This window comes from Molothrus ater, chromosome 6 (genome assembly GCF_012460135.2).
Source record: "Molothrus ater isolate BHLD 08-10-18 breed brown headed cowbird chromosome 6, BPBGC_Mater_1.1, whole genome shotgun sequence".
NCBI classification, from domain to species: domain Eukaryota; kingdom Metazoa; phylum Chordata; class Aves; order Passeriformes; family Icteridae; genus Molothrus; species Molothrus ater.
Window position 1 is genome coordinate 5,067,968 of NC_050483.2, and position 25,986 is coordinate 5,093,953.

The 25,986-nt window shown below is 37.9% G+C and overlaps 1 protein-coding gene across 1 annotated transcript in view; it reads right to left on the minus strand.

The window, feature by feature from the left end:
• ELP4 (elongator acetyltransferase complex subunit 4) overlaps positions 1-25,986 on the minus strand; it is a 143,016-nt gene that overhangs the window by 58,524 nt on the left and 58,506 nt on the right. The window contains exons 8-9 of the mRNA XM_036384998.1: positions 22,120-22,228; positions 19,324-19,430 (exon numbers count right to left, since the gene is read on the minus strand). Coding sequence (XP_036240891.1) covers positions 19,324-19,430; positions 22,120-22,228 — 216 coding nt within the window. The remainder of the gene's footprint in view (positions 1-19,323; positions 19,431-22,119; positions 22,229-25,986) is intronic.

The following is a 25,986-nucleotide window of genomic DNA, read 5'->3' on the forward strand; positions in this document are numbered from 1 at the left end:
TCTCCAGCCTTTTTCTTTATCATCTTGATAAATCCAGACATATTCTAAACATTACTGCAAAGATTATTTTTCTAGTCCAGTGCTTTGGTTAGGAACACCAACATCATTCTAGCCCTCCCATTATCACATTTTTTACTCCTGAAGCAAAGACAGACCACATATCTTGACTTTCAAGGTCCTTGCAATTTAACATCACTTTAAATATCTTAAAAAGCAACATACCTATCCCACATCTGTAAAATCTGTCTTTAGTTTTCTCTTCTTAAGTTTGGGATGCTTTACATACAAAAATTCCCAAACTATCTCATTACACTCTTTCAAAAATTCCTCAATAATTTCCTCTATCAAAATCTCTTCTATCACAGAACATATATGCTGATCTAATCTAAGACTTAGGCTAGGTTGATGAAATCCTAACACAGCAAATCACTGACTTTTTTCTGCTTAAGAAACGAGGACTGGCACTGTTAGCTTGAAAAGCTCTCCCAGCGTCATCCCTGTGAAACTGTAAATGATTTTTCTTGATGGAGCCGAAAGATTGGAGATAGGGGCAGGGTGTGTGTATGTGTAGCTCTCTCCACAGCAAGAATTCTCTTTAAAAATTAGGCCAGAGATGCCAGAATCATCATTCTGGACATGAAGGAAACATAAATTCAAGGTGGGCCAACATCTTTCTGTTGTGGACGGAGAGACTCCTACAGGAAGAATGCTTGTCTCTTGGGCGCTTCCTGCTTCCCCTGGCAGTGGGTTTGTGTCCTTTTGAGGCAGTTTTATGGAACCAGGGTGCCTAAAGGACATGGGCACTGAGCATCAGCAGAAAGACAAAATGAACTAGGTAAGTAATGGTGACAGTGTCCATAAGCCATCTGTCTTACACAATCTCCAGCAAGATTTGATGGTACTATGTAGCCCTATCTCCAAAATAAGCAGCACAAGGCTGAGGGTGAACAATCCAGAAATAAGAAATCCCTCACAGACTTGTGCTGAAGGGAGGAAAGGCAGCGTGATGGAACACCTGAAGCAGCAGTAGTATCAACAAAAGTGGTTGGATTGATATGTTTTTTCTGTGCTGTGTGATTGAAGCCAGTTCTCTGAATATTCATGAGGAACAGGTTTCAGTCTGTGCAAAAGCTTTTTTTGTGTTTTTGTCTTCGTGGGCTCTGTGAAGAATCAAAGACATCCAAGTAGAAGCCTAGAATTTTTAATGTCGTGTGGAACTTGCACCAACTGTGTAGCTGAATGAAACAATTCATCAAACAGTAGTTTTCCAACCAGAGATTGCATTTCTTTCAGCAAATCAACACTATTAAGTCACAAGGCCTCTCTGTTGCCAAGGAATTCAGAAAACAGTCTGTGGCAGTGCCCACAGCATTTGAAGCAGCCTGATTTGAAGTTCTGCTTGTCAGAGGACAGAGAATCCTCCTTTGAATCTCTAGGACATAAGACTGACTATCAGGCTTCCTTTATTTAATGAGCTCATATTAACAGCCAGCCAAGAGTTTGGTTGCTTAAAGAAGCTCAGGCACTAATCCAGCTGCTGAAGGCATTCCAGTATTTGGAGTCTTTGTCTGAATCACAGAATCATTGCCTGGTTTGGGTTGGGAGGGACCTCTGGAGATGATCTAGTCCAGTCTCCAAGAAGAACAAGATCCTCCCATTGTGGTTTTTAAAAGAAAGATGAGGAAGGTGGGAAGTGAAGAGGAATGCAGGATGGATGGGAGCATCAGTCAAAGAGCAGTGATCACAGCTCAAAGATAAACAGCATTAACAATACAAACAAATACATATGCCAACTGCTGCCCATGTGGCCTGATTCAGCACTTAGCATTTAGTTATATTTACTCCATTTTTACAGAGCTCAAAACTGTATGGAAAGTACCTACCAACATTAAAATTTTTAGTAAGAATGTTGCTAGTTAAGTATTTTCCAGTAGCTCTCTTGATGATACATAAGGTCTTTAGTCAATTGAAAGTCTGAATTGACACCTTCCAAACATCTGCTGTATCCCAGGAATTGCATTTATGTGTGATCTATAAAGTGTTTTTCAAAGGATGTGCAAAGCTTTATCAATGCAATAAAGAGCATAACATATTCTCTTTTATAAAAATTACTATTTTTTTGAAGTAGAATCTTAAAAGTCTCTTCTAGTTTCAGCCTCTGAAAGAACTAATCTAATTTCAAGAGGATTTAGAAGATATGCTTCTTTAATACAAAAGCACTCTTAATGATTTCTTATTACTTCTAGAATAACAAAGGGGTTATTAAACACCACACTAGATATGAGAATTGATGAGGAAAGCTACCTAGAATTACAGACCAGATTTACAAATAGCTGCATTTTCATCTTAAAATGTAATGTTCAACAATATTGCACATAAGTACATTTAGAGATCCTAAGACATAACTAATAAATTTAAGTGTACAATCAGATTGAAAAAAATATTTAAATATATATGGTTAGTATTTTTAAAGGATTATTGGTTATCTTGAAAATGATATGATATTTTTCATTTACTTTTAACTGCTGATGGATTTGCAGACCCCTACAATTCAAACCCCTCTCCCTCAGTTCCTTTGGCAGTGCAGTGGTAACAGGATGGAACTTCTCTGCCACCTTCAAACCCCTCTGATATTGTTTTATAGACAATAAAACCAGTGCAGGTATTTAATATGCAACAGAAGAGGCTTGAGTAAGGCCTCATTTTTGTACGACAGCTGCTCATTCTGATGTGGACGAGAACATTTATCCACAAGGAAGGTCATGGCATCAAGTCATGATGCCATGAACGCTTTTAATGCCGCACAGGAAAGAGCACACAGGAAAATCTCAAATCCAGACAAAGAATTTAAGAAGTCATGGTTAATACCAAAGGGAACATAAAAAAAGTCTGGAACCACGCACAAAGCAAACAGCTTCCCCCAAGGAGTGGCAGATGTCAAGGGAAAGGACATGAACCGCTGTGGGTGGGTGGGTGCTGTGCTTGGGCTGCCAGCTCTGAGATGGTGACACTGCTTTCTGTCCCCTAGACAGCAGCTCTAGAGTGACCAGCACCTACTCAAGGCATTGTATTGGGCCACAGAGGCACACTCAAAGGAAAAAGAATCAGATTGAAGTCAATCAAAATAAACAAATTAACAAATATGGAGAGCAGGACATAAACTATGGGTAGATTTAGTACACTGCTGCTGCAACAGGTGAGCTGAGCATGGCTGTGTGGCTGTTCCCTGCCTTCAGAGCAGCTGGTTACTAAAATTAATGATTTATATATTCAAAAGGGTGCTGATTCCTCTGGACTTGTTGGCTGGAAACGCTGTAGAAAGCATGATACACATATAATTTAGCTTCCTCCCCCAAACTAAAATAGATACGAGCACAACATTCAGCTGTCAAGCATTTCAAAAAGATTACTAATTCAGTTTGAACTTAATCTGCTGAATGAAAGTACTTTAAAAAATGTATTTCAGTTCTAAGGAGAAAAGCATGAGTTGTGTGAGAGAGAAAAGTTGTGTGCCACTGCCACTCCCCTTTTCAGCAACAGGAATGGGCTGTACTTATTTGAAAGGACAATTTGACTGGGGATCTTTGTGCTGCTGGTAAAGTACAAAAAATACCAGCAAAAACATGCTGTTACACAAGCCAGTGAGGAATCAAAACATATCCCAGAGTGCAACTCACCAGTGTTTTCTAACTGCATTATCACACAATCATAGAATATCTTGAGTTGGAATGTGGAATCATAGAATATCTCGAGTTTGGAATCCAAACAGTGTATCTTTTAACTCAATATATGGAAACTATAGAAGAAAACTACAAAGAAATTATCTATCTAGAAATAGAACTTTATTACTCTAACTATTCAGGAGGGTTGCATTTGAAAAATTAATTATATCTGATGAGGCATTACTGATAGCATCACTAACGAAAAGCAGCACTCTTGACCTAGACTGTTACTTAAAATACTATGATAAAAGTGAACTCCTACAAAAAAGACAATATTTAGCAAAAAGGAATCCTAGAAAGCTTTTTACTCTGAAGATAACTTGAGTAATCTTATGTAGAAATAAAAGGTCTGTTTTGTCAGATCATATTTGTACAGTCAGGTTTTTAAACCAGTAACTATGCAGAATATGAATAAATTTACAGTTTGGAAAAAAAGTCAAAGATTTCTTTTGCTTTTTCATTCTTTCTCAGGTTCTGTGTTATCCACATGCTCCAGGCAGTTGTAAGTTTTGGTAATGGTCAACAGAGTGACAGGTTCTTTGCCTGCACTACTGGAACTAGCTTAGAACTTCCTAATATCTCACTAGATAAACTTTTCTGTAGCTTAGGGTGTCATTCAAGACAAGCTTTAATACACTGACCATTGTTCCATTTGTCCTTACTTTTCTACTTCTTGCATAATTTTTCTGCTGATCTATCTCATGGCTGCTGCTTAGCTCCAATGGCAGTTCTGAAACCTGTCTTTTGGAGCTTTCCCAAAACCCTCTGATTTTATGGATTCCCACAAATCCCTCTGGAATTTGTACCTCGTATACATCCAATATTGGCCTGGTTAATCTCAAAGGAAGAAAATCTGGTGAAGCAAAGATCCCAAAACACTTCACAAACCCAAAATGCTTTAGGTTAGAAGAAAGCATCACCCAATATTGGCCTGGTTAATCTCAAAGGAAGAAAATCTGGTGAAACAGAGATCCCAAAATGCTTCACAAACCCAAAATGCTTTAGGTTAGGAGAAAGCAGCATCCAATATTGGCCTAGTTAATCTCAAAGGAAGAGCTCTGATAAAAAGATCCCAAAACGCTTCACAAACCCAAAATGCTTTAGGTTAGGAGAAAGCACCACCCAATATTGGCCTGGTTAATCTCAAAGGAAGAAAATCTGGTGAAGCAAAGATCCCAAAACGCTTCACAAACCCAAAATGCTTTAGGTTAGGAGAAAGCACCACCCAATATTGGCCTGGTTAATCTCAAAGGAAGAAAATCTGGTGAAGCAAAGATCCCAAAACGCTTCACAAACCCAAAATGCTTTAGGTTAGGAGAAAGCAGCATCCAATATTGGCCTGGTTAATCTCAAAGGAAGAAAATCTGGTGAAGCAAAGATCCCAAAACACTTCACAAACCCAAAATGCTTTAGGTTAGGAGAAAGCACCACCCAATATTGGTCTGGTTAATCTCAAAGGAAGAAAATCTGGTGAAGCAAAGATCCCAAAACGCTTCACAAACCCAAAATGCTTTAGGTTAGGAGAAAGCAGCATCCAATATTGGCCTGGTTAATCTCAAAGGAAGAGCTCTGATAAAAAGATCCCAAAACGCTTCACAAACCCAAAATGCTTTAGGTTAGGAGAAAGCACCACCCAATATTGGCCTGGTTAATCTCAAAGGAAGAAAATCTGGTGAAGCAAAGATCCCAAAACACTTCACAAACCCAAAATACTTTCGGTTAGGAGAAAGGAGCAGCCGCACGGCCGCAAACAAGGAAGTCTAGGGGAAAAAAAATAAATTTAAAAAAATCTCTGCCTATACATGCTCTGCAAAAAAAAAAAAAGTCTCCTGACACAAATAAAAGGATCCTCCCCAACATATGGAGGAGCTGCTCTGCCCTTGCGGGGATGGTCTGCAGCTATGCTCACCTCGGGCACGCCAAGGAGAGGTGAGTTGTCAAATGCAATTTCCATCAGGGGCTGCCTTGGTTGAGGCACAGGAGCTGGATGCAAAGATGATAGATAGTTTATCCCAGCCCCAAACTGCCGCCTGGGAAATCTTGCACGCAAACCAAGAGGAGCTCAGGCATTATTAGTGTCAAGGAGGTGCACACGGGCAAAATTTGGTTGGCAGCCAGGCAGGATGAATCAAGGCGAAAAAGTGACCAATTGTATGTTCAAAATGGAAATGGATAGGCATGTTGTAGTTTGGAAGGGTTTTAAACACTAGGAAAAAAGTCATGCATTATTAATTATTCAGGAATAAATATTTAAAAAGTCTGGCTCTGTGGAGAAATACAATTTTTAAGTCAATGTAAATTACATGTATAGTGTCCTAATTTTTAGGCTTCTTTATCCCAGAAGCTTCACTATGACAGTTCAGAGGACTTCTTATTATATAACTTTAAAATACTCCCGTTCAGAGCACTGCAGATTAAAAAATTATCTATGAAATAAACATTTTAAAAACAAATAAACGGTGTATTAGTTTTTTTTGAAGTATTTGTAAACAAAGCAACAACTTGTGCCCCTCACAATGCTCATATTCATCACCTTCACCTTTTCAAAGTTACCTAAATATTTAATGAACTAAACAGCAGAATCCACCTGTGTGAGCAATCACAATCCTTGGTTCTCTAAATAAATAGCAAAAAATTGCTAAAAGAGAATGTCCTCAAGTTTCATTGCCTGAAGTGATATGCTCTGACAAATCTAACAGCTCTTTCTGTGTCATTCCTAATGCACTTGTCACTCAGTATTATCCATCCTCATTAATGACAATGGGAAAGTTTATCTTGGGAACACGTTTTAAATCATCCACTCTTTACAATGGGACCATGAAATCTCTTACAAAACATGAGGCGGGAACTACTCTGACAACAAAACCCCTTCCTGGCAGCTTTACTCTTAATTCCTGTTCAAGGAATAATGTGTTTATCACACAACCACACCGAACAATATATTAGATGAAACTTGAAACAAGAATAGCTGCTTTGGTTTTTCAAGATGGAAAGTGATTTTCCAATTTTATTTATTTTTTTTTTTAATGTCGAGAACATTAAATCTTTCAGGGATGTAATTTTGTATGGAACTACAGTTCCTCTTAAAAATAAACCCTGATAAAATAGTTTGAATATTAATAATGTGATACTGCTCACAATAAAAATGATCATTAAGGGTTATTCCTGGCTTTGCACAAATTCTGCTTTACTTATAGATATTTTTATCAGAACTCTAGATTATATGTATAAAACCACTCCAGTTAGCCATAATTTCCAGCAGTAATATTCTGTTTTGGTTATGAGTTCCGAAAATTGATATGCCCCCAATGTCAGTGCTATGCAACAGATGGATTGCAAATATTTCCTTTATTTTGGATGCCCTAATGTAAAAACTACAATATTCATTGCTTCTCTTTTCATCATCTCATTTGTAACATCACCACCAACCTTCCATAAAAGCAGCAGTTAACAGAAAGTTACTTTCAAATGCATCTGACCACAATAAATGCTGATTTTTTGGATCAATTCGTACAGCAACAACAGAATTTCAGGATGAAAACCCGAGAAACAAAAATTAATGAAAATCAAAGAAGCCTCAAGAAGTATTCCAGTTATTCCTACTTGTGTGAGCACAGACAACTGCGCTGGATGTGCAGGAAAATACTGCCCTAAAGGATGCAAATACACATCAGGGTGGGGATGAAAAAAAATGGAGAAGCAGAAGCAGTAGAGACCATGGTACAAATAGAATTTTAGTTCAGCCAGAGGAAAAAGTGCTTCTTATATGAGATTATAAGTAACCCACTGACAAAGTCCTTTCACTGCAATGTTTCTACAATAGGGCCTTACTCTACTAACACAGAAAAATTCTCCTTTGTAGATTTAAGGGTATTCCAGAAGCCCGAATCTAATTTTTGTGGCCTTTTCAAAGTCAAAATGCCCTTTTCAGACCAATAAAAAATAATCAGACATGCATTCCCACCTTAAAACTGTCTTTTATACAATATGACTGTGGCCTTGAAAGTTTCTAAAGTAGTCCAAGTTTTTGTAGGACAGCCAGAACACAAAATAGCCAGTTCTTCTTTCCTTGTTTCCACAGGTTTTCAAAAACCATAACAGAATAAGCCTGAAATTTCCAGGCTATTGCTGAAGATTTTAGCAGACAGTAGTGACTTGTCTTATTCTGCAAAAACTCACTTTATTAATAGAAAATACAGAAATAATGTGGCTTCCCTTTAACTGATGAGACATGAAATACCTCATCAGTAATTTCTTATCAAAATATAATGGAAATCTAAAAAGAATAAAACTTAAGCAGGATAGTACTAAATAGCTATTTAAAAGTGGCTACTTTAATGATACAAATACAAAAATTAAGGTAATGCTTTCAAAGATCATATTAATTTAAGAAATGCCTCTTAAGCAAAATAAGAATTCCATTTAATTATAGAGCTCTTCAAAGCATCAGGAATCTCCTTTTAGTTACTTACTGAAATATCTGCACACATTCAATATTTATGCTGTCTTTCCCTCTATCCATTTTTAAAGAGAATTAAAGGAGTAGCTCAAACTCTGCCAATAAAATGACAGGAAGGCTATTTTTAGTCTAGATGATGTATACCAAGCATAAACAGCCCATGGCTATGCTACTATTGAGGATCAGATCTAAATGCAAGTACTAGATTTCCTCCCTATTAGGTTTTCTTTTTCTAACAGCAACAAGAATTACAAATTACATACTGGTCTGTATCTCTTAATAAACACTCATCCTGGAAGGAGAACCATTTTTCCCTTCATTAAAGCAAAAAATGAGGCTGATGTAAGTCCTGCCATGCTACTCTCTGGTGGAAAAAGTGCATTTGAGGCAGTAGAGGAAACCTGTAACCTGCCCAGAATTACAAAGCCTTACACCAAAAGGTGAGAAGTGTTGATTGGCAAGTTTACCAGGGGCTTTAGATTGCAGACCTGAGTCAACTCCATCTCCAGAGACTGCAGGGTTTATCAATAAAGCAAAACGTGACTAAATCCCCAATAAATCCACGAGAGAAGAGATGAAACCAATGGATAACTGCACATAGTGGAGAAACAGAAAGAAAATGCTGCTCAGTTGTGACATCTGGCACCTCCAGAGGCCAGGGATGTGTTCATCCTGTACGTCACACACTGGATACCCAAGCTGGGGTTACATCCATGAGCAGGCCACGGTCTGGACCATCCTTGGTCTGCTCAGGTTCATCCACTCGTGTGTTGGCTCACAGATGAAAGCAGCTAAGGGGGAATCCCTAAATCCTGAGCTATCCTGGGACAGCAATCCTCAACTGAGAACTCTCCCAGAGCCAAGTATCTGCAAACTGCACAGAATCACAGAATTCACAGAATGACCGGGTTGGAAAAGACCTTCGAGATCATCCAGTCCAACCCAGCCCCAACACCTCAATTAAACCCTGGCACCCAGTGCCACATCCAGGCTTTGTTAAACACACCCAGGGATGGGGACTCCACCACCTCCTTGGGAATTCCCAAAACTCACAGAATGACTGGGTTGGAAGAGACCTTAGAGATCATGGAGCCCAACCCATCCCCAACATCTCAACCAAACCCTGGAACCCAGTGCCTCATCCAGGCTTTGTTAAACACACCCAGGGATGGTGACTCCACCACCTCCCTGGGCAGACAATTCCAGAACTTTATCACCTTTCTGTGAAAAATTTCTTCCTAATATCCAACTTAAATTTTCCTTGGTGCAGCTCTTGGTGTCCCTCTCATTCTGTCGGTTCCTGGAGAAAGAGCCCAAGCCCACCTGAGCACAGCCACCTTTCAGGAGCTGGAGAGAGTGATAAGGTCACCCCTGAGCTCCAGCTCCTCCCTGCTCCATCTGGAGAGCCAGGAGCCAGCCTGGGTGAGGCAGCCACTGAGCAGCTCCTCCCCAAACTCAGGGAATGTTTTGCTCACAAATATTCAAATGCCTGGCAGATATCTCAGGTGTGTCACAGAGAGTTCAGAAACCCCCTCAAAACTCAGCTCCCGTGGCCAAATCCTCAAATGTTCACATGTGGGCCACACAACCCTGTCCTTCCCACAAAGAGCGAGGTGCAGTGCCTCAGCAAAGATTAATAAAGATCTCAAAACTTTAAATATTGAGCAACCAGGTTATTTTGAGAATAGCAGGGGCAGCTTTGGATGCAGGGTGGATTTCTCCTGTGCAGTACTCACATACTCCCACTGAAAAGTGGCAAACTGGCTGGTTATCTTTGCTTTCTGCTTTTACTTGTTCAGCAAGACTCAAGCAAACACACTGCCCAAAGATTACTGGTTCAATAGGAGAAAAAAAGAAAGTCCATTTAGCAACTGTTTTGTAAACATAAACTTACAGCACCACAGTGAATTCTTGAGTAAATTTTCCTATAACAGACTTCAAACAGGAAAAAATTAGATGAAAAGCCCATAGACTGTGTTTTCATAAGCTAAAACCAGGTTTTTCAAACCTTAAATACCTGAAATGAGGCATTTAAAATGAACTACTCTCAGCAAGTGCTACCAGCTGTTTTCTGAAAGTCAAGCAGCCTATGATTGGTGTAAGTTGGCAGCCAAATTCCCTTTATTTATTTATGCATTTATGGACAGCAATAAAAAGCTTTAATTATTGTACACTATACAATTATTGCTTACTTTCTTCAGAAGGAAGGAGGAAACAGAACAGTTAATTCAGTAATATAATTCATTCTGAAGGGGAATAATATGGTGTCAATGTTAAGCTGGCCAGAAACACCACTTTAACTGCAATAAATAATGTTTTCCTTCTAGGAGACAGCTTCACTTGATATTTCAAAAGCTATTGGTTTTCAACATGCAATGAGAAACTTTAAATTACATTGTGTGTGATACAGAATCCTTTCAAAACCCTATGAAATATAGCTGAGAAAAACCAAATACAAAAAATATCCAAACCATGTAATGAGAACAACTGTGAGGGAGAGAGCAATAAAGATGGCATGACCAAAATCTAACTTTACTTACACTTTGGGCACTGTAGTCCTCACCCCTTTTGCTTATGATAATCTACTTTTTGCACAATTCTCTTGGCCAGAAATATAAGAATAAAATGTACTCTAGAATTTAGTTACAGATAATACCCCATAATTAAGCCAAAGCAAAAAGTAGTATTTGCACAATGATTTTAGAACATTTTTTTCTTCAGCTACAGTACTTTGCAGTGCATGTTTATTTTTTTCCTCCTCTCTCTTTTTGGCACTTCCATGAAGTCTTTCAGGCTGAGGATAATGACTAGTTTGCTCTCAATAAAAATAATTTAAAAACCCATGCTCCTGTATTAACAGCTCAATAAAGGGTAATATTTTTTGTGAACCAGTGAAAGAAATAGATCAGAAAAACGGTATGAAACAATTTCTGTAGAGGTGAAAAATTTAAAGAAACTATAAATTTGTGGTTTCCTTACAGATTTAAGTTCATCCAAAACCACTAATATTTTCAAAAGACTGGAAAAGTTAACACTTAATCTTTAATTTCCAGAGTTACAATGAAACATTGGAAATTTAAGTTTGTTACTAGTCATGGCAAATGTTTGGCAATTGGTTTCTTTCCCCACAAAATGCCATTTTAACCCTTTACAAGTATTAGGTAGGGCTATCTTCCAGTTCCCTCATTCAGTGAGCACTTTGAGACACTTCCTACCAGAGATCATAATTAAAACCAGAACAAACAGCACTGAGACAAGGAGATCCAGATGGATGCACATCTTGGACATGGAAAACACTCCTCCTCTCATCCCTTTTGCTAAGAGCCCTGAACTTCAGGGCATGGCAATAAGGTTCAGGGACAATGTACACCTGTGGATGAGATCATGGGGCTTCCTCTCAGCTTGCATTCTCATTTTCCTGCCTTTACAGAGATACAGAAAACCTGAGATGTGTTTTACCATGTAACACCCTGACTGGATTTGTTACTCTTTGTGAAATGAGAACATGATACAACGACAAAATATCCTAATTTTAATAAAACTTGTGATATTTTAAAGAGCATTTAATGGAAGTGGCACTCAGTTCCTGCTGAGAATTAGTACAAATATGGGGCCTAACTCTTTTGCTTCTCAAAGACTCACCATCAGTATCTTTCTAACTCATGCCCACAGGCCTTTGTCCAAAACATAGTGAATAATATAATAGTGAATAATATAATAATGAATAATATAATCCTTTATAGAGATTTGTAAAGAAAGAGTTTTTTAATCCTTATCAACCAACATTTTTACCAAAAGATGTCTTTATTCTACCTGTCTTCCAATAGTTAGAAAGGGGGAATATGTCAGCTGCTTTGCTTTTCTGGCAAATGCAGGAGAAGTTGACCCACTTATTTAGAGAGTGAACAGGCCAAACCCTTTCATGCTGCAACACTGACCCTTAGCACAGATCCTGAGAATGAGCAGCCCATTACAACAGGCACAAGTGACCTTCCACAGCATTAATGACTTTGTGCTGCACGTTCTTCCCTTGCAACAGCACGTGGCATAAATATTTCCAAACACCAGAATTATTTGTTTAAGTAAGTTCTGTTAAATGGGCTCTGCTTGCTAACAAGAAACTGCACTTGCACTGTATTACAAGGGTTACAGTTTTGAAAAACTGAATGGAACTCTCACATTACAGTGTTATACAACCCATAAGACAAAATTAATTTTTACATAAATTGCAGGATATTGCAAATCTTCCGATGACACCTAATAGTTAACAATATCTTCCTGCATTTGCTTACAGACAAATAATTAATAATGTAATTTACATTAATAAGCAGTATAAAAGAAGGCGATATTTTCAAATTAAATCCTTCCTCATGGCCACAGGATATGTGTTCTGAAATTCCATATACTGTATAAAACTGATCACTTGATTTTAGTCCAGTGTACCATTAAGATTCAGAGAGTTTTTCTTTTCAAATAGGAGCTCTCCAAGTATTGTTTCACCTCAAGTTATTATAATTTAAAAATACTCTCCCAAAACTTTAGCTAAATTGTACTGTCACAATTTAAAACACGTATATTTATTCAAAATTGTTTGAAAGAATGTAATACATTTTTGACAGGCAGTCTTTTACAATATTGAAATCAAATCCTTGATTTCATCAAACCCTTCATATTCTGTGCCTTATTCCTGGAAGGCTCATGCCAAAATGATTTAGTTTGATTTTCTTTAACAATGGTAGGTTGGCTTGACAGCATCTGACAAAACAATTCAGTGAAGTACACCATACCAGGTAAAGAGAACCTGAACTGGCTACTAGGTGAAATAATGCAAAATGGAGCTTGGTATTATGACAGAATTAGTTTTGCAGGATAACCTTTTTTTTTTTTCAGTATTATTAATTTTAAATTAAGAAAAGGTTATGGTATTATAATTATTGCCTTTTGAACTATTTTTAAATAACCCAGTGGTGAATATAATGGGGGAAATGGACAAGAAAAATCAATGCAAAACACCTGGTTTTGCTGGTATAAATTCCAGCTGAGTTTTATTCCAGTGTTTTGCCTCTCTCTGTTGGAAATTTTAGTTTTATGTGCAGAGTTCCCTGCACTGGAGCCCCCCAGCTGGAGGGAACATCCAGCACAGAGCTTGCCAGGGATGATGCAGCTGCTCAAGGTATCCCATGCAAGCCCCAGGGATACCTCAAACACATGAGGGTGAGAAAATTGAAGAAACACACTTTCTGTAACACTTTAGGAAAGTTCTGTCTCATCCCTGAACCAGGAGAACCAGGGAAGTTTCATCCTTGCCCCAGGCAGACACAAGTGCTGGCTGGTAAAAGAAGGTTTATTTTGATAACACAAGGCCCTAACTGAGGGTCAAGTCTTGTCTCACTGTCTGTTTTGACAATCTCAAAATGCAGGGTAGTTTTTTCTATATATGAAGGTGCATAGATCAGTATGGTAACATGTATGGTGTAGCATCTATTAGCTTATTTTCCTTATTTTACTGAATGGTTGCTATAGAACTGCCAGTTTACCTAAATTTATAATTAACCAGTGTTTTGCCTTTTGTCAGCTCCCAGGTTCACTTATTCCTTTTGTTAACAGTGACCAAAAATAGCTCATTAATTCAACTGCATTTATTTACAGATTTACTCAACTTTAGAAACACCTGAGGAATATAATCAAGATTATATTGCCTTCAGCCATTAATGAAGACTGCCTCAAATTCTCTTGGGAGGAGCTAAAGGAAGTGATGCTCTCATTGCCATTTTCTAATTCTCACTTCAACGGAGAGGTTGGTATGGCATAGATTTTAAATATATACTGATTTAATAGATATTGTATTTTAAATACATACTGATCCCACATGTGCTGCTGACAGGGTTGACTTGTTCCTCCAGGAGAAATAGCCTAAGCTTCTGTTTCTATACTTGCTCCTGATGAAAAATTACTCAGGGGATGTTTGCAGGAGCACAGTTCTGGCACTCAGTGATGCTGCCAGCTCCTGAGCCCCTCAGGACCAAACCTGTGCTGTGGATTTACTGAAGCACAGCAGACATCAGCTCTGACTTGTTCTACCCACCTGTTTGGGTAAATAACCCCTGACAGTGGCCACTTGCACCTCCCTTTTGCAAATAAGAAGTTGACCACATTGTAGTCTGTCTAAGACAATCAATGAAAAGAGAGACACTGAAAGGAAGACAAAAAAAGTCAGAAATGCAGAGATTTCAGATGGAGGCTACCTAAGGCACAGCTCCTGTTTTAAATGGCCAAAATCACCACCTCAAAGAGTTTGAAGTCATCTTCCAAATACCAGTGTTGGAAACACACCAGACACAAGGAATACCAGGAGTTGCAATTACTTCTTATTTTGGCCATCATTATTTTCTCACAGTCTTTTACTGCCAGATGAAGACAGGACATTCACTATTCAAATGCCTTTGGAATAATTTGTTTATTTTTAATTCTGCATAGGCTCAGTTGCTGGTTATGTTTCCTTCCAAAGACTTAACCTTCTACTCTGGCAATTAGCATGGGGAAAATAAAATACAGAGTGCTCCCCAGTGCCATACTGCATCTGCCCTGCTCTGAGAAACCAGCCACAGGACTCCTCTGATTCCTTCCCCTCTCCTCTTAGGAAACACCTCTCAGAAAAGATCCTGAATCTGTACATTAAGCTCTGGAAACTTGTTTTTTGCTGCATGGCTATTCTTTAAATCATATATGACACTTGGCTTCAAACTGAGCTGGCTTCTAAAGAATTTATTGTGGGCTGCACAGGTGGTGTAGCCATTTAGAAGAAAATATTGGCTGCTGTGACTTGAGTTTTGATCAAAAAAATGTATTTGCACAACAACTATTTATTAGACAAACTATAATATAAAAACTTCTAGGAAAAAAAGCTTCATCTCTATACTCCTAATAATTGACAGTAACTTGAAGACTTATAAATTAAGCAAAAGCAGGGAATTAAAAAAAAACACCCTCACAAACTTTGCTATTTGCAAGCACTTATCTGAATGTATCAGGGGTTTTAACTTTAAATAGATAATTTCAGAGGTCTGTGTTGTCCAGACAATAACAAAGAGAGTTAATCAAATATGAATCTTCTCCAACTGTCTTGTCAAACCAGGTAATGATGTCCTGCCAGCCAAACTCAGAGGGAACATGTGAAACAAATACAAAAGTAAACAGGCCCTAAGCTGCCCAAGGGAAAGTCAGCAAGATGGCAATTTCAATCATTTGGAATAATACTAAAGCAGCCTTAGGCTTTTCTCAGAATGGAAACATGTCACTGTTACTGCAATATTTGAACAAATCAGACTGCAAAAGAAAGGAACACTTATGTAATCACAGCCGTGGAGCAGCGCTTTACTCGATGGTGAGGTGGAAAATAATTAAAGGAAAATGTCCTTTTGGAGAGTAATTATAAATCTGCCCAAATAACAAAGATAAACAACCTTCCCACAGAAATTTGGGGCAGCGAAAGAAACCAAATTAAAGCAGAGATTTCTTAAGTCTTGACACAGGAGTCTTTGGAACAACACAGATAAAGTTCTGTCAAATAAAACTACAAACACAATGGTCCTACAAAACTTCTCCAATGCTGATAAAAGTTACACTCAGAGCTACAAAGCAAGCAAAAAAAGCACTTCAAGAACATCTCCGCTGAACGGCCGCATTAAGACAAACGGGTTGTCATATCATTTAACTGAGAAATCAAAAAATATTTCAAATATTTGGGGAACTTACCTAATCAGTAAACGTTCAGTATGTGTCTAGTCATGTAGCCATCTTTTAGTCAATCATCAGAAAATCAAAGGCAAATTGGCATGACTCAACCCAAACTTTAATACCGCATGATTGTGTCGTGTAAGCTTGTTTTGTGCGAGGGCTGCTGTGGTTTTAGCAGGGAGATTAACGACCGGACCTAAGCTGGCCTCCAAACCTTGCCCTGCTGATGCCTCAAGCCCTTTGAAGTCTGACCATCATACCTGGCAAAACAACAGTGGGAACTAGGCTGGTGTCAGATCTAATCAAGTTTCCTGCCTCAGCATAGCTAACTATGGGGTACACTAATTGGCCCAATTGCGGATTATACCTTTTGCTACAGATTCGAGACAATAATTTAGTCAAATGATGGTTTTTATCTCCTTCTAATTAAGATTCCAAAGTGGGAAGAAATAGGATTAGACAGGCTAACTTCAAAATTGTGTCCTTTAAAGTGGCATGCACATAAGATAGATCTCTGATAATACTGCACATAAGAGAATATTGCTAGTAACTAACGTGTGAAGATTTGGGAAAGCTTGAAATAGCTACTGCACCTTTTAGATTAAGCATGGAAGTTTTCCTGGAAGGTTCCTCTTCATAATTTATAAATGGACAATGAGCACTCATAAATATTCATTAAAAAACCATTTTCGTCCTGAATTTTAAAATAAAATCTCTTTGGAAAACATCTCAGTTGATCTTATTTTGATGAAGAAGACACAAGGAAAACTGAAACAGTTAAAAGATTCCACAGGCTATAAAGAGGTGGAGTTCCTCCCACAAAAGTGCAATCTAATAAAATAGATTTGACATTCAAGGCTTTCCACCTGTGAGGGCCAAACTATAAGGAGTTATTTAACTGCTGAGCAATCCAGAGATGAGTAAATCCATGTCCCATGCTATTATTTAAACTGTAAAAAAAGAATGGTCTGGTGAAGAAAACCCTTTTGGAAGAAATTCCACCATAGTTCACAGGTTCTGTGTTTCTAGCTTTTCTTATGCAATTTGATTTTTAAAGCAGCATTTCAAGTAGAGGACAATATTTTTATCCTAAATTGTGCATACAAGTATGTAGAATCTTTCCAAAAACTCTAAGGTACTCTAGATACATTTTCATTTCATATTTAAGCTACATACTGAAGAAGTCCTAGCTGATTGCATTGTGTATAAGGCATGTACAATGCCTGCAATGCACACTGTTGTGCTGCTTTTTGCTTCTGCCCCCAGAACCAGCGCTGACTGACTGCTGACACATCACATTCTAACTGCAGAAACCCATTTCAGAAGACCTTATTCACATCCTTTCCTAATTCAGTTTTCCCTTGCTCCCATTTTCTTACTCCAGCCAGCCTCTCTGCTTTCTCTAACAGTATGAGGAAGAAAAACATATGTATTATAGATTAGTGAAACTTGTACAGGAAGATCACAGTAGGACAGTGATCTAACATGTTCAAAAAGGGAGAGTTTGTGTCAGTTCAGCTTACAGAAAGCATATCTCTAACAAAACCTGAAGTTATTCAAAAGGGGCTGCAGCTGAGCAGCGAAGGCAGAAATTATACAAGTGGGTCATCTACACATGTCTGAGGCAACAGGTTGTTTCAAGAGTTGCACTTCACTCCTGCTTCCAATGTCCCATGGCTAATTCAATACTTTTTACAGAGCCTCCTGCTTAGGGTTTTCTTTCCTTCCAAATTACATTACAGATTAGGATCTCAAATGCGCCTGGAGAGAAAATTGTATTCCGAGACAGGATTCAGGGATGAGAAACCACCCAAATATCCTAATTCACAGCTATAGCAAATGAGAATTTACTATGCTGTGAAATGAGGGTGCACACCTCTCTACACCTCTGATAACAGAGAGAACATTTGTATTTTAAAACCAAACACAGACTACCAAGGGTTTTGTTTCTACTGTACTGCTCAAAAGCAGTTGTTCAAATGCTTTAATACCTCACAATGCCTGGTTTCACTCGCTGCATTCTCTGGAAAGTGACAAACCTTATAAAGGAATTGTCTTGGGGAAAAAAGCCCTCCTCCATGTGCTTGCCTTTAAGTGGCTTCTGAAGAGGATACCTCTAGTTGAGAAACTTCTAGCACTCACGCAGAGATGACCTGCATGAAGAACTGGCTGCCCGATTAACTATTAACTACCTCTCAATAGGATTAGATAATTAAAGACATTGATGACCATTAATTAGGAGGAGGGCACCTTAATTTGTCACTTGATAGGGTCCTTTCAATGATTTATAGGTTAGGGCTACTTGCAATTGTGAAGGGGAGGGGGCAGTGAAGAGAGAGAACCCTTAAGTTACCTTATCAAGTGGCCAGCTAAAAAGGGCAGAGGGTCAAATAAGGGCCAAAGTGGTCACTTAAGGGTGAAGTCCCAAACACCAAAGCAGTGCCAAGCCACATTGACCAGCATTTGGTGATGGAGTAAAAAATATGCTAATTTATTGGTGGCAATTCTCCCTTTTTATGGTTTCAAGCAGTTAAGACAAGTGGCCTGCTTAAGAGCTTTTCATTTGAAAAGAGATTAAACAAAATGGTTTGTCAGGGATGCTTGGCTGTTTTATGTCTTTGTTAAAAAAAAAAAAAAAAAAAAAATTGCCCAGACTGTACCGATGACTATTGCATCACCCTGAAAGCCATCTTCCATCTCTAAGCATTGCTTGGTTAATAAATACATCAGCTCTAATTGCTTAATAGTGCTATGTTCATTTGCTCTTTAGCAAGATTAAAATGAAATACATCTTTTGTATAACTGCCTTCTATCAGGACTGCCTGCATAAAGGTCACAGAAAAAAGTTTAAATTTAGTAGGAAATTTACTTAAGGACATTAGTGTAAATGATACTGTGTTTAAAATGACATAAAAGAGCGAAAGGTGATTTCAGTAATGCAAAGAAAATGGTTTCTGAATACTGATAAGGACACTTATCCCCCATACCACACACAATTTTAGCCAACATTATACATTAAAATCCCTCTACCGGGGTAATAACATGTAGCTACTTTCCCACCCACTAACACAAGTAAGAGCAAGTCATTAACATTTAATTAAATATGCTCCTGACATCCTTAGAAACATGTCATGCTTTGTTATTGAAGGTTGTGGCCTACTTTCTATGTACATTTTAAACCAAAATAAAGTATTTATAGCAGACTGATTCAGTGCAGCAAACGAGACATTTTTAATTAGGAGGCATATTACAGTATTTTATAAACCCCTTCCCAACAGCAAAGCCAGAACGAAATGAATTGACATCATCTGATGCATATTTTATGTATTTCAACAAAACGAAACATAAGAGATGGGATTAGCTCCACCTTTTGGGTTCTAAACAGTGAAACAACATTTCTCTTACCTCGATGGTGAACTGCTTCCTTTTTAATCTAAAAGCAAGGTCCTTGGTGTCTGACACATCACAGATCAAGCTATTGAGCCGAGGAATCTGATGTACATGAACCAAACCTTGTGGAAAGAAAGAGTAAAGGAGGGGGAGAAGGAAAAAAAAAAATTAAGGAAACGCTGTCATCCAGATGCATAAATTAGAGTCTTACAGTAGAATTCTGTATATTTACACACACTCATCCTCCCCTTTTTAAACTGGAGCTTACTACCAGGAGCAATGAAGCAAACGGCGCGATTATGCTCAAGTAATCAAGCAGAATAAGATAAACAGAAATCCTTGTGCGAGGAAAACTAATTGCACTTTGGTACAGGAGTACAGATGTAAAGAGCCATCTTAATACTTGTCAAAACTACAGCCCGTTTGTGTGTGATTTCCCCTTGTATTTACAGTAAGCAAATATGGCTATCACCTTGCATGCTGCCCACGGCACCACGGAGTGATCTTTATTTTATTAAATGCACCAGTAAGCAGCCAGCAAAACAAGGCTTATGGGTTACTGATAACCACTGAAGCTCTAATGAGAACTCTTCTTTTCCTGCCCCAAAAACCACCTGAAAAAAAAAAAAAAAGTTTCTGGGGAAATCCCGGTTCAGGTGATGCTTTTTAATAATTTTTAACGCCCGTGCCGCCCCCAGAAGAAATGAATTTTCCTCCTGCAGGAGGCTTCTGGAGCTGCTCAGATGTTTTTAGCAGCGCTAGGTGCACTGCAAGCTCTGCATTCTGTCAGCTGCAAGTCAAGCTGATTTTTTCTGACAAGGACGCTGGATGGTTTTTGTGCAGCCTAATATAGTCTCTGAACAACCTAAGGGGGATTTTCTACGTCTGAAAAGCAGGAAAATTCTACAGGGCTTCTCAATTACTGCCCTATATTTGCTATTCATAAAGCCAGCGTCTAAATGGAAATACTGAACATTTAGAAAAGGTACCTGACTTCAAAACGGCAGCTGTGAGAAAATCCCCAAACATTAAAACCCTTATTTAAAATAAGGCAAGTATTTTTTCGGGCATTTATTTATTTTTTTTAAAGTTTCCTAAAATTGAAACACTTTAAAAAGCAGCATTTTTACGGGCACTAATTACGAAAAATTTTCAATAATATTAGAAAAGCGTTATTACAGTTTTAAACCTTCTATCCCTGCCTACTGTCCAATGAATTATAAGAACTATTTTTTAGGGTTTTGAGTACAAAATCTAATTATTACATATAGGAACGGCAGGTATAACACAGTGTTGCTTATATACAGTATCCCAAAAATTTTCATTTAGGGGTAATCTATATAATTCTTTTGTTATTTTGTGGCTTTTCAAACATTTAAATTTGCATGCAGCTTAACAAAATGATTAAGGTGGATTCATTAAATAATGCAATAACGTAATCAAACTTCTCCTGAGTAATGTCAAAATCTTTCATCATCTGCAGTAAATAAATACCTTAAAATACGTTCTGGGGCAAAAAGAATCCACAAAGTTAAAACCATTAGAAACACTTCTTTACAGACTGTCAAATTAGGATTGTGCAAATCTTAAAAGCTATGTATATTGGCACACAATTTGTATTAAATAGCACCAGAAATGGCTTAGCGTACATTTTTAGAGGAAACCAGGAAATAACTGCTAAAACAAACATTGTCCTAAAGGATCTCTTCAGTAATGAAAAAAGGAGTATTAAATTGACAGAATTATGTTAGCATAAACAAAGGCCATATCACGATTATACAGTTGGAAAAATAATTAGGCAAATTATTCCAGCTTTTGTTCATGGTTTCTTTTACATTCGCTTTTTTTTTCCAGATAATGAAATGTGCATCACTTTCACAGTCAGAAAGATTTTTCTCTGATTTATTAATTACAGCTTGCATACACACAGTGGTGTCTCAACACCATCTTTGCTTTTTTTCCTATGTACTCCATACATTCTGCTAGGGAAAACACTGCCACTGTCATGTGTTTACAGCAGATTTCAGATAAGCAGTTTACTTTCAGCTGAAGGTTTCCATGGAACTACAGTAATATCACAATAATAAGAGCTGTAATTTATGCACAGTCTGAGCAGTGCTCTGGATTAGCTAAAAGTGTTATTCGCTGCTGTGCACAACTTCTAATATTATTTTAAAAATTTAAATAGTTCTGCTGCAACAGCTGACAAAAATCTTCGGGAAACAAAATGCAATATTAAGCACCATTACCCATTTTGAAGATAAAACACTTGAAAGGCTACATGACTTTTTATCAAAATCAGTTTCATATTTTACATTTCCTTAAAAGTGCAAGTGCTGTAACCTATAGCTGACAAAACAGAACCTTATTTTTCAGCACATAATTCAGCAGTTTATTCACCTTACTAACTAAGATACATGTTTTCCTGTGTTCTCAATTTAAAACTTGGCAGATCAGAAAGTATTGATTTCATGACAAGTTCAGCTCGCTGGTCAGATGATTGCCAAGCCTGCCCTGCATGTGAATTCCCCAAAGCCTGCCTGGTGAGATGTACATCTGATTGAGCCATGCCTCAGTAATGCAGCTTGACAACATGCAAGGAGTTGCCATGTTTCCTTTGCAGCCTTAATGCACTCTGCTGAAAATTTCCCTAACTCAAGGCTGCTTAGGCAAGGGGAAACATTTAAGAGGTATAATTCCAAAATGAAATCAAACACTGCTTTAGAGCAGATGCCCAATTGGAGGGCGAGCTGCTAAGTGCCCTAGAAACACCCAGGGCAGACTTTTTGCCTTGCTGAAGATGGAACTCACCGTGGTAATCCTTGTACAATGGATTGGTTTCTCTCTCAGAGCCAATAAATGATTCAAGACCAACCACCATATCTGACAAGTTTGTTACACGTTCCATAATTGCTTTATTCTGTAAGACATGGAAACAAAATACACATCCTACGTGATGAAAAAGGTAATTAATGTTCACAGAGCAAGCCTTGGTCTTCTCAGTGACAAACTGGGAGGGGAAAATAGGTCATCAATACTTAGAAATTATGTTAGAAGGCTTTTTTCTTAAAAAAAAAAAAGACTTCAAGTATGTGTCTAAAGAAAACAAATATTTGACAAGGATAAACCATGAAAGGGCTAACTTAGCACTAAATTAACATTTCCCTAAATCTTCACAACAAGCATTTGCTCACATCAGCAATATTTACAAGCCATGTGTTAGGCTTATCTCTCATTGATTTCTGCTGTGAGTGTGATGCCCAGTTTTTGTTTGAGCTCTGAAAACCTTGGTTTTTAATACACTTAGGCATATCATCTCTAATATTTTGAGCAAGCAGAGCCTACACAATTATTAATTTTGGCTATCAGTGGAACATGGAAAACTCAATGCTAATTTCTCAGCATTTTTCCCTCTAAAAGTTTTTCTCTGCACAACATCTGACTCTAAAGCTTCAATCAGCATTACCATTTCTCAATATATTTGTGATCTTTTAAGTGCTGCCTTATGTCTTGTTCTACAATGTACTGTCACATGCCTTAACTAAGCTGTTTTCCACGTGGTTTTCTTTACTCAATTTTACATAGCAGAGAGAGACATTCAAAGGTCACAACAGAGATCTTCAGAGGTAAGTCAGAAAAAAATGTTCTTAAATGCTTTGGTGATGTCAGTATTTAATGAGGAAAAAAGAGAAACATTTCTGTGGTAAAAATCAAAATATTTCTTGAAGATAAGAAATTGTTATCTTAAAGGTACCTGGACAGCTGGTATAATACTCTTGTTCTTGGTGCTTGTAGGTTTATCAAACCTTCAGGGGTATCAAGACTAATCATCTCAAAATACCCATTAATTTATAAGGAATTAGCTCTGTAGCTCCAGGTTATAGTTTGGTATTTTTCATTAATTTTAAAGTATTTTGTACATTTTGCACTTCTTTCATAAACTATACGACTTCTGCTTATTCTGAAAGGTAAATTTAAATACTGATAAACTGTTCCCTAATAGCAATTTATCAATTAGGAGCAGAGACATTAAAACACCCCCAGACATGTTAGAATAGTCCATGCTTTGTACTGACATTCAGGTTTATTAAAATGGTGATCAACTGCTCCCAAGAACCCACATTTCAATAACCATTATTTTCTAGCCACAGAGAAGCTTACAGAGCAGACACCAAAGGTGAAAATCTCCTGCTCCTGTCAAAGAATAAACAGAATTCTGTTTCCTGACCTCTGCATGAAGTTGTGGTCTGTCTGGGACAGCCCAATCTGCTGAGGTTACCAGCCCTAAACCCACAGATCCCATGGCACCTTCACACCCCCTCCCTTCCCCACCTTCTGGGCCAGATGGCATCAAATCCTGGGGAGGGGTCTCTTTTCAAAGCCTCTTGTGCCCAGGCCAAGAGCATCCATCCCCATGGAGTCAGGGAACTTCCATTTTACCCACAAATCTAACCATGGAGAATGATAAAGTGCTGTCATCCTACAGAATTTCCTTTCTGAGGAATAACACAAGTGATGTGAGGTAAAAAGGACACTGCCCACACACCAATCCCTACACCTTGCTATTGTAAAGCTGGCTTGCAAATCATTTCCTCTTCTAGGAAGAGAGAGACAATATATTATATTTTAATGGAACCTTTATTCTATGGGGGCAATCACATAAAGATGGTATAAATGTAAATCTAAAGTAGTCAGTGGTTTTCTGGTCTGTAATCCCATCTTTTGTCAGCTCTTCAGGAGGCTGCTGGATGCTATTTCTCTAAGTAAGGAACAAAAAACTTTTATATAAATAAACAGACACTGATGATTCCTGGAAAGAAAGCTAAACTCCTGATACAGAAAAAAATATCCTATCCTTTGAAAAAAAAACATTTGCTGTCAGTTGATGGTTTTGCTTGCCAGTTTTGATAACAATGGGTCACAAAAACTGTGGAAAGAAAGGTGCTCGACCATCAGCAACATACTCCCATCACTGACAGTCCTGCAAATCATAAGAATAGCATCCTCCTATTTGGTTTGAATTCAAAATTAGGATTCAAGTGAGGGACAGCACCTCAATATTTGCCTAACATGTTGGGTTTCAGCTCTTCCTCTGAAAGGGTTTGCTTTCTTAAATAGTGCTCTCTTTGCCCACGCTGATTTTGTTTTTGTTTTTGAAGTGTGTCAAAATATTCCCCTGGCTTAATGCAGTGTATCTTGGGAAATATTTTGCACAGTGAATGGCCACACCAAACAGACATTTGCTTATGTGGCATTGTTGCCATAGATCTGTATCTATCATGTATTTTCTAGTTTGCAGTGTTCAGCACATTAATGCCCAATCAAAGCTGACGTCAGCACACAGATAGTTGTGATGTATGGCACACTGACATAAACACACAAATCATGTTGCCCCATCTGGGCTGGAAAATTTAACAGAGCTCCAGATCTTCCTCCAGCCCCATACAAATATACCTCCTGCTTCTGGCATAAACTTGGCAGCTCTGGAGGGGAGCCAGGACATGGTTAGGAGGGAAGCCAGGAATGGTGAGATTCAGGGAAAGAGTTTGTTGGCAGCTAGAAGAGGTATTGTTTTAAATTATACTCAAAATTGAAATGAAAAACCCAAAACAACCCAAAAAACCAGTCTTGGAAAGTTTTCAGTCTTGCTAGATGTGCCACAGCTTTTATAAATTAGTTAGTTCAGCCAAAATATAATTATTCTAACAACATGGTAGCAATCCTGTTGTGCAGGCTGGGCTGGGCATCCATTCTATATCTTACTTTGTGCTACTGCTTGAGACAGACATTTTCTTTTAAGTGCAAACTTGCAATATTTGGGTTCAACCAAAGTGTACTTTCAAAACATGTCAAGAAAATCCACGGAGTGAGCTGGCTCTGGAAATGGGAACTGCACACGTGCTTAGGCAGCTTTGGGCAAGGGCAATTATGGAAAAAGATTGCTTTGTCTAACTAATTTATTTTCAGAAGGTGTTATCTTTGAGGAATTATTTGCGCAATAATTTGAGTAATTGTTTTATATATTGTTTAAAAATATTTCTTTACAACAAAAGCTGTTTAAAGTGCACAGTGTTCTGTGTTTGCGTACAAAGCATGGGACTCCACCAACAGAAATTCGTGCACAGCCTGTATGCTCAAACTTACACACTGAAATTAATATTGTGTGTTTCTACTGGATTGAGTTCTCAATGCAGCACAATTTTATCATTACTACTATTAATCAAATCAATCTTGGTTCATCTGGATTCTGTATTAGGGAAAAAATCTGTCTTTTCCCCTCTGCTCTAATTTCTAGCTCTCCTCTGAGATTCCCTGTCAAAATTTTCCGAACACCCAAAATCCATCCTCCTGTTTTGTCAGTTTCTAAAAAAATTAAAAACCTCACAACATTTATGAAAATATTTAAATCCTCAGTGCTTGCACTGCATAAGTAAAGAAAAGTCAGGGAGTGGAAATTTTTCTTAGAACAGCCTGAACTTTTCTACGTAGTACATATAAACAATCTCAAAATTTAAAAGGAAAATAAGACACTCATGTTAAAGATCTACAATGAGATACAATTACCACCTATATAAATACTTGAATTACATGGACTTTTTTCATATATTTACATTTTTATTCTGATTAGTACATGAACATAATTTTAATATGGACTTTCATACTGCATTGAAAAGAAGG